Genomic DNA, 14,831 nt, shown 5'->3' on the forward strand with positions numbered 1-14,831 from the left:
GAGGCATGTATCCCTGGTTGCTCCCGGAGAAGGTAGGGTGGTGAGCTGCCTTCTTGAACTGTTGCAGTCCTTCTGGTGAAGGTGTTCCCATGGTGCTGTTGGGGAGGGCATTCCAGGATTTAGACCCAGTGACGATGAAGGAATTGTGGTGTATATCTGTGCTGGGATGTGTTGTGACTTGGAGAGGAACCTGCAGGTGGTGGCGTTGCCCTGCACATGGTCCCCATGATAAGATAAGACAAGATTTCTTTATTAGTCACATGTATATCGAAACACACAGTGAAATACATCTTCTGCGTAGAGTGTTCTGGGGGCAGCCCGCAAGTGTCGCCACGCTTCTGGCACCAACTTAGCATGCCCACAACTTCCTAACCCGTACGTCTTTGGAATGTGGGAGGAAACCGGAGCACCCGGAGGAAACCCACGCAGACACGGGGAGAACGTACAAAGTCCTTACAGACAGCGGTGGGAATTGAACCCAGGTCACTGGCGCAGTAATAGCGTTACGGTAACTGCTACACTACCATGCCTACCGTGATGGTAGAGGTAGCTGTATTCATATATTCATTGAAGGGATGTGGGCTTTGCAGGCTGAGCCAGCATTTATTTGCCCTTGAGAAGGTGGTGGTGAGCTGCCTTCTTGAACCGCCGCAGTCCTTGAGGTATGGGTGTACCCACAATATCATTAGGGAGGGAGTTCCAGGATTTTGACCCAGCAACGGTGAAGGAACGGCGATATATTTCCAAGTCGGGATGGTGTGTGGCTCAGAGCGCAACTCTCAGGGGCCGGTGTTCCCCGGGCTTTTGCTGCCTTGTCCTTCTTGCTGGGAGAGATGGTGGGTTTGGAAGGTGCTGCCTAAGGAGTCTTGATGAGTTGATACAGTGCACCTTGTAGATGGTACAGACTGCACTGCTGTGCGTCAGTAGTGGAGTGAGTCAACGGCTGTGGAAAATATATCTGTATTCTTTGGAGTTTAGAAGAATGAAAGGTGACCTTAAGAGCCAGTATAAAGGGGTGAGGGGAAGGGGTGGAGCAAGAGCTGGCAGGTGATGGGTGGATCCAGGTGAGGGGGGGGGATAGGCGGATGGAGGAGGGGAGGGCGGGAACAGCGACAGAGGCCGGGAGGTGATAGGCGGAGGTGACGCAGAGGGCTGCGGATGGTGGGATCTGATAGGAGAGGAAGGGTGGAGCCTGGAATCAGGTGAGGGAGGTGGGGAGGGCGGAGGGGACGTGGGGGGGAGGGGACCCAGTGGGAGGAGTGTGCGGGTGGTGGGCAGGGCAGATGGACTGGGCGGAGGAGGGTAAACGAACAGGGCGATGGGGGGGGGGGGGGTTGGGTGGGTGGAGGAGGAACTGGAGGGATCAGGAGGAGAGAGAAAAGAGGGAGCAGTTTACCTGAAATGGGAGAATCCGATGCCGTCAGGTTGTAGACCACCCAGGCAGAATATGAGATGCTGTTCCTTGTGTTTTTATTTCAGATTTCCAACATCTGCAGTATTTTGCTTTTCCAAGTGAAATGGAAACCCGAAGGATAAACAGACTTCACGAAACACACACACTTAATCTGCTCTGTTATTCCCAGGTACAGAAGAAAAACTCAAGAACAAAATCGACTGATACAAGCCAGAAGATTTCATTCGTGAACCAGATGGACGGAGACATTTATTCTGCCTTATCGGCAAAATGGATCCGATCTTTACCCTCTCTGTGCAGCATTAATCGCCTGAACCCAAATCATCTGACTAACCAGATCATGCCATCAAAACCATTTGTTAATTCATAAGTAATAGCTCCCAATTGTCAAGATGCAGAGGTTCAGTTTAGGCATGCAAAGTCTCAGAAACAATTGGTGCTGGTTGAACAATAATGTGAACTCATTTCTTATAAAAGGATCAGTGGTGGCATTAAGTCAATGCAATCAAGCAAACTAGTCCCTTATTTTCATTGGGTTTGTCATACATATATGTCAGCTCCTTCTCATGCTGTTTCTCTGTCAAACCTTATACATTCGGGCACTTAGTAAGAAAGTCCTGTCATGTAGCATCTCTCTGAGTGATCTCCAATATCAGATCTTTAACCTTGGGACAAGTGCAGAGAAGTGAGATTTGATAAATTTTGGCAGGAAGGACAAGGAGAGGCGATAGGCATCAAAAGGGCATAGCTCTGGAGTTTAGACGTGGTGACTATATTTTCAAGTCAGGATGCAGTTGTATAGGACCCTGGTCAGACCCCACTTGGAGTACTGTGCTCAGTTCTGGTTGCCTCACTACAGGAAGGATGTGGAAGCCATAGAGAGGGTGCAGAAGAGATTTACAAGGGTGTTGCCTGGAGTGGGGAGCATGCCTTATGAGAACATGTTGAGTGAACTCGGCCTTTTCTCCTTGGAGCGACAGAGGATGAGGGGGGACCTGATAGAGGTGTATAAGATGATGAGAGGCATTGATCGGGTAGATAGTCAGAGGCTTTTTCTCAGGGTTGAAATGGTGGCCACAAGAGGACACAGGTTTAAGGTGCTGGGGAGTAGGTACAGAGGCGATGACAGGGGTAAAACTTTTACTCAGAGAGTGGTGAGAGTGTGGAACGGGTTGCTGGCAATGGTGGTGGAGGCGGATACGATAGGGTCTTTTAAGAGACTTTTGGATAGATACATGGAGCTGAGAAAAATAGAGGGTTATGGGTAAGCCTAGTAATTTCTAAGGTAGGGACATGTTCGGCACAGCTTTGTGGGCTGAAGGGCCTGAATTGTGCTGTAGGTTTTCTATGTTTCTATGTTTCTATGGAAAGGAACATGCATGGGGTGGTGAGTCTGCTGCCCTCGACCTCCTTGGTGGTAAGTGTCACAGAGTAGCCAAAGCGAGTAACTGTGGTGCATTTTATAGAAGGTGTACATTGCAGCCACAGCGAGCTGGGCATTGGAGGGAATGAGTGTTTAGGCTGGTGGATGGGGAGATGATCGGGCAGCCTGCTTTGTCCTGTACGATGACAAGCTTCTTCAGTGTTGTTGAAGCTGCTTTCAGGCAAACGTAGAGTATTCCATTACACTCCTGACTTTTGCCTTATACATTTGGGGTGTCAGGGGCTGATCACTCACTGTAGGTCACTCAGCTTCTGGCCTGCCTTCGTGACCACAGTATTGATGTGGCTGGCTTGGTTCAGTTTCTGCTCAATGGTGAACCCCAGGGTGTTGATAATGGGGGATTTGAAGATGGTAATGCCTTTCAATACTAAAGGTAGCTGGTGAGATGCAGGAAGTGGTCATTATCTGACACTTCTGTAGGGCATACACTATAACAGATTACAGCTCCTCGTGGGTTAATCCTGATTCGTTTTACCTGTGATGAGGTTGTCTGCCTCCACCCCCATTTCACACTGTGAGTTCCAGATCCCCACTTCAGGTGCAAAAAGTTCTTCCTCAATGCCCGCGCATCGATTAACAAATCTCTGCCCTGCAGTTACGACCTCCCTGACGAGGGAAACAGGTCCCCTCTGTTCACCTTGTCTCGGCCTTCCATAATTTTATACACCTCAGTTAGTAGGTCAGAAACACAAGTAGAAAAAGTTAGGTATCTTTGAATAGATGCCCTGATAACAGCAGGATGAGTAGATATTAGGATGCTGCCTGGATTGGAGGAAAGGTGCTATAAGGAGAGGTCAGACAAACCAGGGTTGTTTTCTCTGGAGCGTCAGAGGCTGAGGGGAGACCTGATAGAAGTTTATAAAATTATGAGCGGCATAGGTAGAGTAGACAGCCGGTACATTTGTCCCAGGGTCAAAATGTCTAATACTAGATGGCAACCCCTCCATGGACTCTGTCTACACTTCTCGCTGCCTCAGTAAAGCAGCCAACATAATCAGAGACCCCACCCCACCCCAGATATTCTCTCTTCTTCCCCCCTCCCATCGGGCAGAAGATACAAAAGCCTGAAAGCACGTACCACCAGGCTCAAGGACAGCTTCTATCCTGCTGTTCTAAGACTATTGAACGGCCCCCTAGTGCAATAAAATGGACTCTTGACCTCGTAATCTACCTCGTTACGGCCTTGCACCTTATTGTCTGCCTGCACTGCACTTTCTCTGTAACTGTAACACTTTATTCTGCATTCTGCTATTTCTTGTACTACGTCGATGTACTGATGCGATGAAATGATCTGTATGGGTGGCATGCAAAACAATGTTTTTCACTGTACCTCGGTACTTGTGACAATAATAAACCAATCTACCAATGCATTTAAGGTGAGGGGGGGAAGGTTTAAAGGAGATGTGCTGCCAAGTTTTTTACACCGCTGGAATGCGCTGCCAGGGGTGGTGGTGGAGGCAGACACAGCAGTGACATTTAAGAGGCTCTTAAATAGGCACATGAATATGCAGAGAATGGAGGGATATGAAGCTTGTGGAGGCAGAAACAATTATGTGTCATTAGCTTAATTAGTTCAACACGAAATCATGGGCCAAAGGGCCTGTTCCTGTGCTGTACTGTTCTATGAATCATCTGTCACCTGTCAGTATTTGTTCAATAGAACTCCTTTACAGCCCCATGGGTCACTTTAGCCTCAAAAGGCTATAAGGCTGGGATGTTTCCTAATCATCTATAACGGCAAGCTTAAGTAGTGGATTAAAGGTCGCCCTGTGTGAGATTCTGGACATTGGAACATACACAACCAACCACATTATACATCTCTGCTCCATAAACCATTCTTTTGAAGGTGTTGGTGTCCCTCCCAGGACAATGCTGAGATCAAATGTAAAAGGGCCTTAATCAAATGTTTCCATTCTTGCCCAAAAAAATGAACTTTGAAATATCGCCTTTGGAATTGGAATTGGGATTGGTTTATTACATGTACCAAGATACAGTGAAAAGCTTTCGTTTCGCATACCATCCAAACAGATCACTCCATACATTGAAAAACACAATGACGCTGGAGGAACTCAGCAGGCCAGGCAGCATCCGTGGAGAAAAGCAAGCTGTCAACGTTTCAGGTCCGGACTCCTCTTCCTGTCCCCCGGTCCAATCCCTTCCCACCTACATCCGTGACACATCACACACTCTCCAACACTCAGACTCCATACATTGAGGTATTAAAAGAAAATAGAATGCAAAATATAGTGTTACAGTTACAGGGAAAGTGCAGTGCAGGCAGACAATAAGGTGCAAGGGCCACGAGGTAGATTGGGAGATCAAGAGTTCATCTTTAGCGTATGAGAGGTCCATTTGAGAGACTGATAACAGTGGGATAGAATCTGTTATTGTGTCCAGTGGTTCGTGTTCTCAAGATTTTGTACCTTCTGCCCTTTTGTATCTTCTGCTTGATATTTTTACAAAGGCGAGCCCATGCGGTCTGATCAATTTAGCTCAAACAAAGTTATCATCAATAGCAAGAATTTAATCACAAACTCAATCCTGAGTAACCCAATCACAGTCTCAATCCTGAGTAACCCAATCATAGTCTCAAGCCTGTAAACCAATCACAGCCTCGTTCCTGAGTAACCCAATCACAATCTCAAGCCTGTAACCCAATTTCAAATGAGAAGGTGCATCAAGGAGGGTTTCTTAAAACAGTTACAACAGTATTAGCAGGAGCTGGGGAGAGTAGATTGGGAGTGGCTGTTTGGGAGTAAATGAACACCTGACACGTGGGGGTCTTTCAAAAGCTGGCTGGTTAGAGCTGAGGACCTGCCTTATGAAAGAAAAGACAGGCAAGGTTCAGAAACCCTGGAAGACAAGAGATATTGGAAGGTCAGTCAAAAAGAAAAAGGAAGCATATGTGAGCTTTAGGAAGCTGAAATCAGGTAAAGCTCTTGAGGAATATAAAGAAAGCAGGAAAGAACTTAAGCAAGGAATTAGGAAGGTTAAAAGGGGCCATGGAATGTCCTTACAAGTTGGATTAAGGAGAATCCCAAGGCTTTTTATATGTATTTTTAGGAAAAAGAGGGAGGATAGGGAAAGGGTAGCTAAGGATAGAGGAAGGAATTTATGCACAGAGCCAGAGGAAGTGGACAAGGTCCTAGATGAGTACACTGTATCGGTATTCACCAAGGAGATGGGCATGGACTATGGTGAGATCAGGGAAGGGTATGTTTATATTCTAGGACATGTCAATACTAAGAAGGAAGAGGTGTCAGGTGTCTTGATAAAATGTTAAGGTGGATACAAGGTAGCCAGGAGGGAGCTTAAGAATGGGCAGGAGAGCTAGAAGGGGGCATGAGAAGTCCTTGGCGAGTAGGATCATTGAAAACCCCAAGGCATTCTACACATATGTGAAGAATAGGAGGATGACTAGAGTGAGGGTAGGACCGATCAGGGATAAAAGAGGAAACATGTACCTGGAGTCGGAAGAGGTAGAGGAGGTCCTCAATGAATACTTCGCTTCAGTATTCAGTAGAGAGAGACCTTGACGGTTGTGAGAATGGGGTACGACAGGATGATATTCTAGGGCGTGTCGACGTGAGGAAAGAGGGTGTGCTGGAACTTTTGAAAAACATTACGATAGATAAGTCACTGGGGCCGGATGGGATATATCCAAGGTTATTACGGGAAGCGAGGGAAGAGATTGCTGCGCCTTTGGCGATGATCTTTGTGTCCTCACTGGCTACAGGAGTAGTGCCGGATGATTGGAGGGTGGCAAATGTTGTTCCTTTGTTCAAGAAAGGGAGTAGGGATAACCCTGGGAATTACAGGCCAGTGAGTCTTACTTCAGTGGTGGGCAAATTACTGGAGAAGATTCTTTGAGGTAGGATTTATGGGCATTTGGAGAAGCATAGGCTGATTAGGGACAGTCAGCATGGCTTTGTGAGGGGCAGGTCATGCCTCACAAGCCTGACTGAATTCTTTGAGCATGTGACAAAGCACATTGATGAAGGTAGAGCAATGGATGTGGTGTGCATGGATTTTAGTAAGGCATTTGATAAGGTTCCTCATGGAAGGCTCATTCAGAAAGTCAGGAGGCATGGGATCCAGGGAAACTTGGCTGTGTGGATTCAGAATTGGCTTGCTCATAGAAGACAGAGGGTGGTGGTAGATGGAGTGTATTCTGCCTGGAGGTCGGTGACCAGTGGTGTTCTGCAGGGATCTGTTCTGGGACCCCTGCTTGTTGTGATTTTTATAAATGACTTGGATGAGGACGTGGAAGGGTGGGTTAGTAAGTTTGCTGATGATACAAAGGTTGGTGGTGTTGTGGATAGTGTAGAAGGTTGCTGTAGATTACAACAGGATATTGATAGAATGCAGAGCTGGGCTGGGCATTGAGTATAAAAGTCATGCTGCAGCTGAATAAAACATTGGTTAGACCACATTTGTAGTATTGTTCTGGTCACCCCATTACAGGAAGGATGTGGGAGCTTTGGAGAGGGTGCAGAAGAAGTTCATCAGGATGTTGTGAGGATTAGAGAGTTTTAGCGACAAGGAGACATTAGACAAACTTGAATTGTTTTTCCTGGAATGTTGGAGGCTGAGGGGAGACCTGATGGAAGTTTATAAAAATATGAGAGGCATAGATAGGGTAGACCATCAGTCTTTTTCCCAGGATGGAAATGTCAAATAATAGAGGGGATAGGTTTAAGGTGAGAGGAGGAAGGTTTAAAGGAGATGTGCCAGGCAAGTTTTATTACATGGAGAGTGGTGGGTGCCTGGAACACGCTGTCAGGGGAGGGGGTAGAAGCAGTGGAGACAGCAACATTTAAGGGGCATTTAGACAGACGCATGAATAGCAGGGAATAGAGGGATATAGACCACATGCAGGCAGATAGGATTGGTTTAAATTGGCTTCATGGTTGGCATAGACATGGTGTGCCAAAGAGCCTATTCCTGGGCTGTACTGTTATGCGTTCTATGCCTGGGGAGAAAATATACCCAATTATTTTTCAGATATATTAGGGCACAGTCAACACTTCCTTTTTAAGTTTTAAATAAAATAATTACATTCAAAATCTTTTAATGTCCTCATTGGTGTCCCCAAGGTCCAGAGTTCCAGGTAAATCTTTGGAGCTTCCTTCTATGTTCACAAATGAGCATTATCGGTGAGACTCAGGCAGAGTCACCAGTCATTAATTCACCCCGAGGGCAGGACTAGGTTTCGTGGGCTTTCCTCCACTGCAAGATGTTTAAAACTACCCCCAAAAGATTGCACATTTTGCTGAAATTAATCTGTGAAGCAAAAGTTTCCTGTTCTTTTGCACCACTTGCACTGACTCTGGGTGGGATGCTCGAAAAAAAACCTGACGTAATCTTACCGAAAGTAGTCTCTGTGTATCCTGTAACTACTGTCAGAAGAAACCTTCCACTGAATTGCACCATTAATTTTAGCTCCTGTCTCCTAAACTCTTGGTTACAATGAATAATTGGATTTAAAGCTACTTTAGCAGTCCCTGCATAGTCATTAAAAAATCATTAAATGTCAGCTTTAAAGATTACACTGGGAGGAAATAAAGAACCACAAGGGGTTGAGGAAAATATATGCATGATTTGCTTCTCATTTACCATTTTATAAGTGACAAATACACGTAATTTCCAATCTTGTCGTTTATTGTTCTAAGTATTCATCATGCTGAAGATGGCCATTGCCTTTTTGAAAATGCCATCAAATTATTCCCTTCCCCATGGTCCTCTACATGTTTCCTTTCTGGGGACTAGCAGCTGAGGCACACAACATAGATGTCTGTAAGGGCGAGATAGTAAGTGGATAAATGTCAATGGATGGAGATTCTTGTGCATCAGCTCTAGGATGGACTTGTTGGACTTCAGTGGCATCAATTTGATCTAAGTGTATACCCCTGTATTCATTAATTACAGCCCCATTACAGGAAGGATGTGGAGCGGGTACAGAAGAGGTTCACCAGGATGCTGCCTGGATTGGAGAGTTTCAGCTACCTGGAGAGATTGGACAAACTTAGGTTGTTTTCTCTGGAGTGGCAGAGGCTGAAGGGAGACCTGACAGAGGTTTATAAAATTATGAGAGGCAGACATAGACAGCCAGGATCTTTTTCCCAGGGTAGAAATGTCAAATACTCAAGGGAATAGCTTTAAGGTGGGAGGGGGAAAGTTTAAAGGCAGTGTGTGGGCAGGTTTTTTTTTCTACAGAGCGTGTTAGTTGTCTGGAACAGGCTGCCAGGGGTGGTGGTGGAAGCAAATACGATGGTGGCGTTCAAGAGGCTTTTAGACAGTCACATAATTATGCAAGAAATGGAGGGATAAGGATCATAGAAAAATAGGGGTCCATGTGGGAGGGGAGGGTTAGATAGAACTTAGAGCAGGATAAAATGTTGGCACAACATTGTGGGCCGAAGGGCCTGTACTGTGCTGTAGTGTTCTATGTTCTACTGCTGGGCAGAGAGAGCCTGGAAATAATGCTCTGTTGAGCTTGTTGGTCTAAGAATTAGCGACAGCAATGTGCCGAACACAAATGATCTGTGATGCTCCACACCTTGTGGTTTGGACAGTTGTGATGCATTGGACTTTCTCCTCTCTGATCTGTTGCACTGGGCCACGTCTCCCTGTGGAACAGCTCTGCCTTTGCTGCCTGAAAATCCCCTACAAACACTTGCCACCAACAGGCTTTCTCCAACAGGCCCACCATGTCATCAGTTGCAATCAAAGCCAATAGTGTGTAGAATCTAATATATAAAAAGAGTATCACAAAGGTTTTCTGATGCAGTCACAGATAATGGTTATTGCTGACAAATGATATGCTGGTATCATTGGGAAAATTCTGTGCTAGCCTGTGTTAAAACATCATTTGTATATAAAGGAAATGGAAAACATCTCCATCCTTGTTTCCTTGTGGTGTTGAAATTCACTTACTTCAAGCAATAAATTGATCTGTAACCTGACTGAATTAGAGGGATTATTTTAGTCTGGGGGACGTTCGTTCTCAAGCCCTCTGATGTTCCAAAGTGTGCATGACATCTGGCTGTAGGGTCTGGCTCAACTATGTGGTCCCTCTGTCACGTGGACTGTGCGTCATTTCAATTTGTCATCATCCTTGTTTTCAAATCCCTCCACAGGTTCTCCCCCCAACCCCACCCCCCGCACCACCCCCCACCACCATCGATTTCCATAATCTCCACCATCCCCGTAAACCTCGGGGATCTCAGCATCTTCCAATTCACTCCTGTTGGAAATCCTCGAGTTCAATCACATGATCTTTGACAGACATGCCTTCAGTTGTCTCAGGAGACACTGCAGATGCTGGAACCCGGAGCAGCAAAAGCAATCTGCTGGAGGAACTCAGTGGGTCGGGCAGCATCTGTGGCGGGGTGGGGGGTGGAAGGAGCTGCTGACGTTTTGGGTTGAAACGTTACAAGTCCTGAAGGAGGGCTTTGACCCGAGACGTCAACAATTCCTTTCCTCCCACGGATGCTGCTCGAACTGCTGAGTTCCTCCAGCGGATTGTTCAGCTGTCCAAGCTCTTTAGTGCCCCCCTCTTCGCCTCTCCCTCCTCCAGTCAGAATCCTACCTCTTTGACCACATGGTCCCTGACCTCTCGTCTCCCAGTTGTCGGAAGTCCACTCCACTGAAGCACCTTGGGATGTTTTACAGCTATATAAATGCAACAGAATTTGTTGTTGTTTTTGTTAGCACTGTGCTCCTCTGTCCCACTACCTAAGGGAGCGAGGGCTTTACTCTTTGGAGAGGAGGAGGATGAGAGGAGACATGATAGAGGTGTACAAAATATTAAGAGGAATAGATAGAGTGGACAGCCAGTGCCTCTTTCCCAGGGCACCAATGCTCAATACAATAGGACCTGGCTTTAAAGTAATGGGTGGGAAGTTCAAGGGAGATATCAGAGGAAGGTTTTTTACCCAGAGAGTGGTTGGGGCATGGAATGCGCTGCCTGGGGTGGTGGTGGAGGCAGGTACATTGGTCAAATGCAAGAGATTACTAGATAGGCATATGGAGGAATTTAAAATAGAGGGATATGTGGGAGGAAGGGGTTAGATATTCTTAGGTGAGGCTTAAAGGTCGGCACAACATTGTGGGCCGAAGGGCCTGTATTGTGCTGTACTGCTCTATGTACCTTTGATGGTAAAGTGCTGCCTATTGTCGATTGTTGGGTGCAGCAGGACTCAGTGCTGACTTTCAGCTCTGCCTACCTTTCAGCTGTGCTGGAAAGGAGTTTGCTGGCACTCCTTACATTTTCCACTCCAGCTGCCCTGCGGATGCACTAGCTGTGGTTAGTGGTGAGCTGTAGGCAGCTTTTCTTTTTCCGCTGCAGAGACCTCTCGGCTGGGAATGAGGGGTGAGATTGCTTCAGGCTCGTAACATCTGGCAGGGAGAGGTCATTTTGCATGCCAGCAGTTGAATACAGGATGCAAACCCACATCTCGGTGGAGCGGGGAGGAGGGAATTGTTTTGATTTATACACCACCCAGTTTCAGGAACCATCCCCTGCGCACTCAGTGCCTTAAAATTACAGACAAAATTCTCTTTTGTAATTATATGGAAGGGAGGAGATCAGCCACAAACCAAGTTGGTGGAAACTAATGTTCCTTCCAAGTTTAAACTGTTATTTTTAAGGATTAAAATGCCGCGATATTAGCCAAAGGACATTCCTAGATCCTTAACTTCCACTGCTGAGGCTGAAATGCATTTAGCTGCTCCTTCTTGATAAATCAGCTGGCAAATGCCATTGCAAGTGTGGAGCACAGCCAACTGGGGCAGGGTAGGGGCCAGGCTTCAGTTCTCTTTGCTGATCTCAGTCGGGGCACCTGATCTGATCCCTTGAGTTTAGGGCTGGGGTGAGGTCACAGTGTTTCCTGCAGGCGGAGGCCTACACCCGGGCAATCAGGAAGTATAAGTACTTCAACCCGGAAAAGTGTGAAGTGATACGCTTCGGGAGAACGAATCTGAAGGCAGAATACAAGGTTAAAGGCAGGACTCTTAGCAGTGTGGAGGAGCAGAGGGATCTTGGGGTCCATGTCCATAGATCCCTCAAGGTTGCTGCGCAGGTCGATAGGGTTGTTAAGAAGGCGTATGGTGTGTTGGCCTTCATTAGTCAGGGTATTGAGTTCAAGTGCCACGAGGTAGTTGCAGCTCTATAGAACTCTGGTTAGACCACACTTAGGGTATTGTGTTCAGTTCTGGTCGCCTCATTATAGGAAGGATGTGGAAGCTTTAGAGAGGGTGCAGAGGAGATTTACCAGGATGCTGCCTGGATTGGAGAGCATGTCTTATGAGGATAGGTTGAGCGAGCTCGGGCTTTTCTCTTTGAAGAGGAGGAGGATGAGAGCTGACTTGATAGAGGTGTACAAGATGATAAGAGGCATAGATCGAGTGGACAGTCTGAGAATTTTCCCCAGGGCGACAATGGCTAACACGAGGGGACATAATTTTAAGGTGATTGAAGGAAGATACAAGGGGGATGTCAGGGGTAAGTTTTTTACACAGAGAGTGGTGGGTGCGTGGAACGCACTGCCGGCAGAGGTTGTGGGGGCAGATACATTAGGGACATTTGAGAGACTCTTAGATTGACACATGAATGATAGAGAAATGGAGGGCTATGTGGGAGGGAAGGGTTATATAGATCTTAGAGCAGGATAAAATGTCAGCACAACATTGTGGGCCGAAGGGCCTGTACTGTGCTGTAATGTTCTATATTCTATGTAAGTAATATCAGGGGCCACTTTGGAACCCATGGCCTATCTCACATCAGCACTGTTCTCACTCTCCTACACTGGCTCCCGGTTGTTTTCAAGTAGATGGGCTCCTTTCTCTGCTGGGACAACACTCAGATATTAACCTGCTTATGTCTCTGAATTGGTCTTGGAAGCACAACCTTCACATTCAGAGCCAAGTGTGGTACCACCGAGCTATTCTTGAATGGGACCCGATTACACATCCCTGTGTCCTGTGCACCATTTTCATAGCTGTTCACTAACTTCAGTGGAATAGGTTGACACAAGAACAAACTGGTGATCATTTTGACCTCGTCCTCATCAGCTCTGCACACGTGTACGTGCTGTCAGTCAGGGGTTAAAGTGAGGTCCATCGATTCCTTCCAAGTCTCAGCTGGGGCTCAGTAGTTAGAATTCTCACATAGAACATCGAAAAGTACAGCACAGAAGCAGGACCTTCGGCCCACAATGTTGTACCGAACCAATTAAGCTAATGATGCCTAATTACACTAATCCCTTCTGCCTGCACACGGTCCATATCCCTCCAGTCTCTGCACATTCATGTGCCTAAGAGTCTCTTAAATGCCTCTAGCGTACCTGCCTCCACCATCACCCCTGGCAGCGCATTCCAGGCACCCACCGCCCTCTGTGTAAAAAACCTGCCCCGCACACCTCCTTTGAACTTTCCCTCTCTCACCTTCAATGTAAGCTCTCTAAGTATCAGATACTTCAACCTTGGGAAAAAGATACCAGCTGTCTACTCTGTCTACTCTTCTCAAAGTCTTATAAACATATAATATATAACCAAGTCTCCCCTCAGCCTCTGCCACTCCGGAGAAAATAACCCAAGTGTGTCCAACCTCTCCTTATATCACCTGCCCTCTAATCCAGGCAGCATCCTGGTAAACCTCTTCTGCACCCTCTCCAAAGCCTCCACATCCGTCCTGTAATGAGGCGGCCAGAATTGAATGCAATATTCACTTCTGAGTCCGAAGGTTGTGATTTTAAACACCCTCCAAAGACCTGAGCACAAAAATCCAGACTGATGGCCCCCTCAGAGTGATACTGAGGGAGGGCCACACTGTTACAGGTACCTTCTTTGAGATGAGATATTAAGTCAATGGTCTAATTGGGAAAATTGGGAAAAAGTTTGGCCGTCTCAAACAAGTCAGTTTTGTAACACTTCTAAAAGGCTACATTTTTGATCACTGGTTCCAATATGTGATTTTGTCTTTTGTTGTTTGACCTCAATCTTCAAACCTCACTATATAAATGGTTGTACTTATATAAGCATAGAAAACGTTGGAAGTATGCGGGTCAGGCAGCATCTCTGGAGAAAGAAGCAGAATTAATTTTTCAGGCCAATGAACTTTCATTGACCTGAAACTTAAGATAAGATGAGATACCTTTGTTAGTCACATGTACGTTGAAACACACAGAGTGTGTAGAGTGTTCTGGGGGCAGCCCGCAAGTGTCGCCACGCTTCCGGCGCCTACATAGCACGCCCACAACTTCCTAACCCATACGCCTTTGGAATGTGGGAGGAAACCGGAGCACCCGGAGGAAACCCACGCAGACACGGGGAGAACGTACAAACTCCTTACAGACAGTGGCGGGAATTGAACCGGGGTCGCTGGCGCTGTAATAGCGTTACGCTAACCTCTACACTACTGTACCTGATGTCTTAATTTCTTTGCTCTGTCCGCAGATGCTGCCTGATTTGCTGCGTACATCCAGCATTTTCTTGTTTTTATTTAAGATTTCCACCATTTGTAGCATTCTGCTTTTGAATGGATTGTGCTCCTGACTCGGACCCTTGAGGTTGGGCAGGACTTACTTCCATGTGGTTCTGCGGGCTCTAGCGCTGGCTGATGAGGCCACTGTGGCACCCACAGACCCTGCCACCGGATGGGGCTAGCCAGGCAGGTAGGTGGGCTGTGTGGGTGGTTCCACGCTCTGTCTTGCCCGCCGCACGAACCCACTGAGGAGACCCGAGTGGCTCAGTTGCTTCCCAGAAGCTCCTTCTCCATATTCAGCAGTCACAGGATTCCCACGAGCCGGTGAATATGCCAGATTTCTTTCAAGGAGGTTGAGCTAAACCAGTAACGATGAACAAAATAATCTTTTGTCAATGAGATGGGGCTGAACCACATGCAGGGTATCTTTGAGTGATTCAACAGGTCCTCTCTCACCATTCTGTGTTCATTCCATAGTTGGACATGGT

The 14,831-nt window shown here is 46.8% G+C and overlaps 1 protein-coding gene across 2 annotated transcripts in view; it reads left to right on the plus strand.

Annotated features, from left to right (window-relative positions):
• The window catches only part of aig1 (androgen-induced 1 (H. sapiens)), a 266,938-nt gene that overhangs the window by 203,450 nt on the left and 48,657 nt on the right, over nucleotides 1-14,831 (plus strand). The window contains exon 6 of one of the 2 annotated variants that reach the window (XM_052011719.1): nucleotides 1,584-3,897. The exons of the other annotated variant lie outside the window; for it this stretch is intronic. Within the exon in view, the coding sequence (XP_051867679.1) occupies nucleotides 1,584-1,618 (35 nt within the window). The 3' untranslated portion in view covers nucleotides 1,619-3,897. Of the gene's footprint in view, nucleotides 1-1,583; nucleotides 3,898-14,831 lie in introns of those variants that run through there. 2 annotated transcript variants of the gene reach the window in all.

The sequence above is a fragment of the Pristis pectinata genome, chromosome 3 (genome assembly GCF_009764475.1).
Source record: "Pristis pectinata isolate sPriPec2 chromosome 3, sPriPec2.1.pri, whole genome shotgun sequence".
NCBI lineage: Eukaryota > Metazoa > Chordata > Chondrichthyes > Rhinopristiformes > Pristidae > Pristis > Pristis pectinata.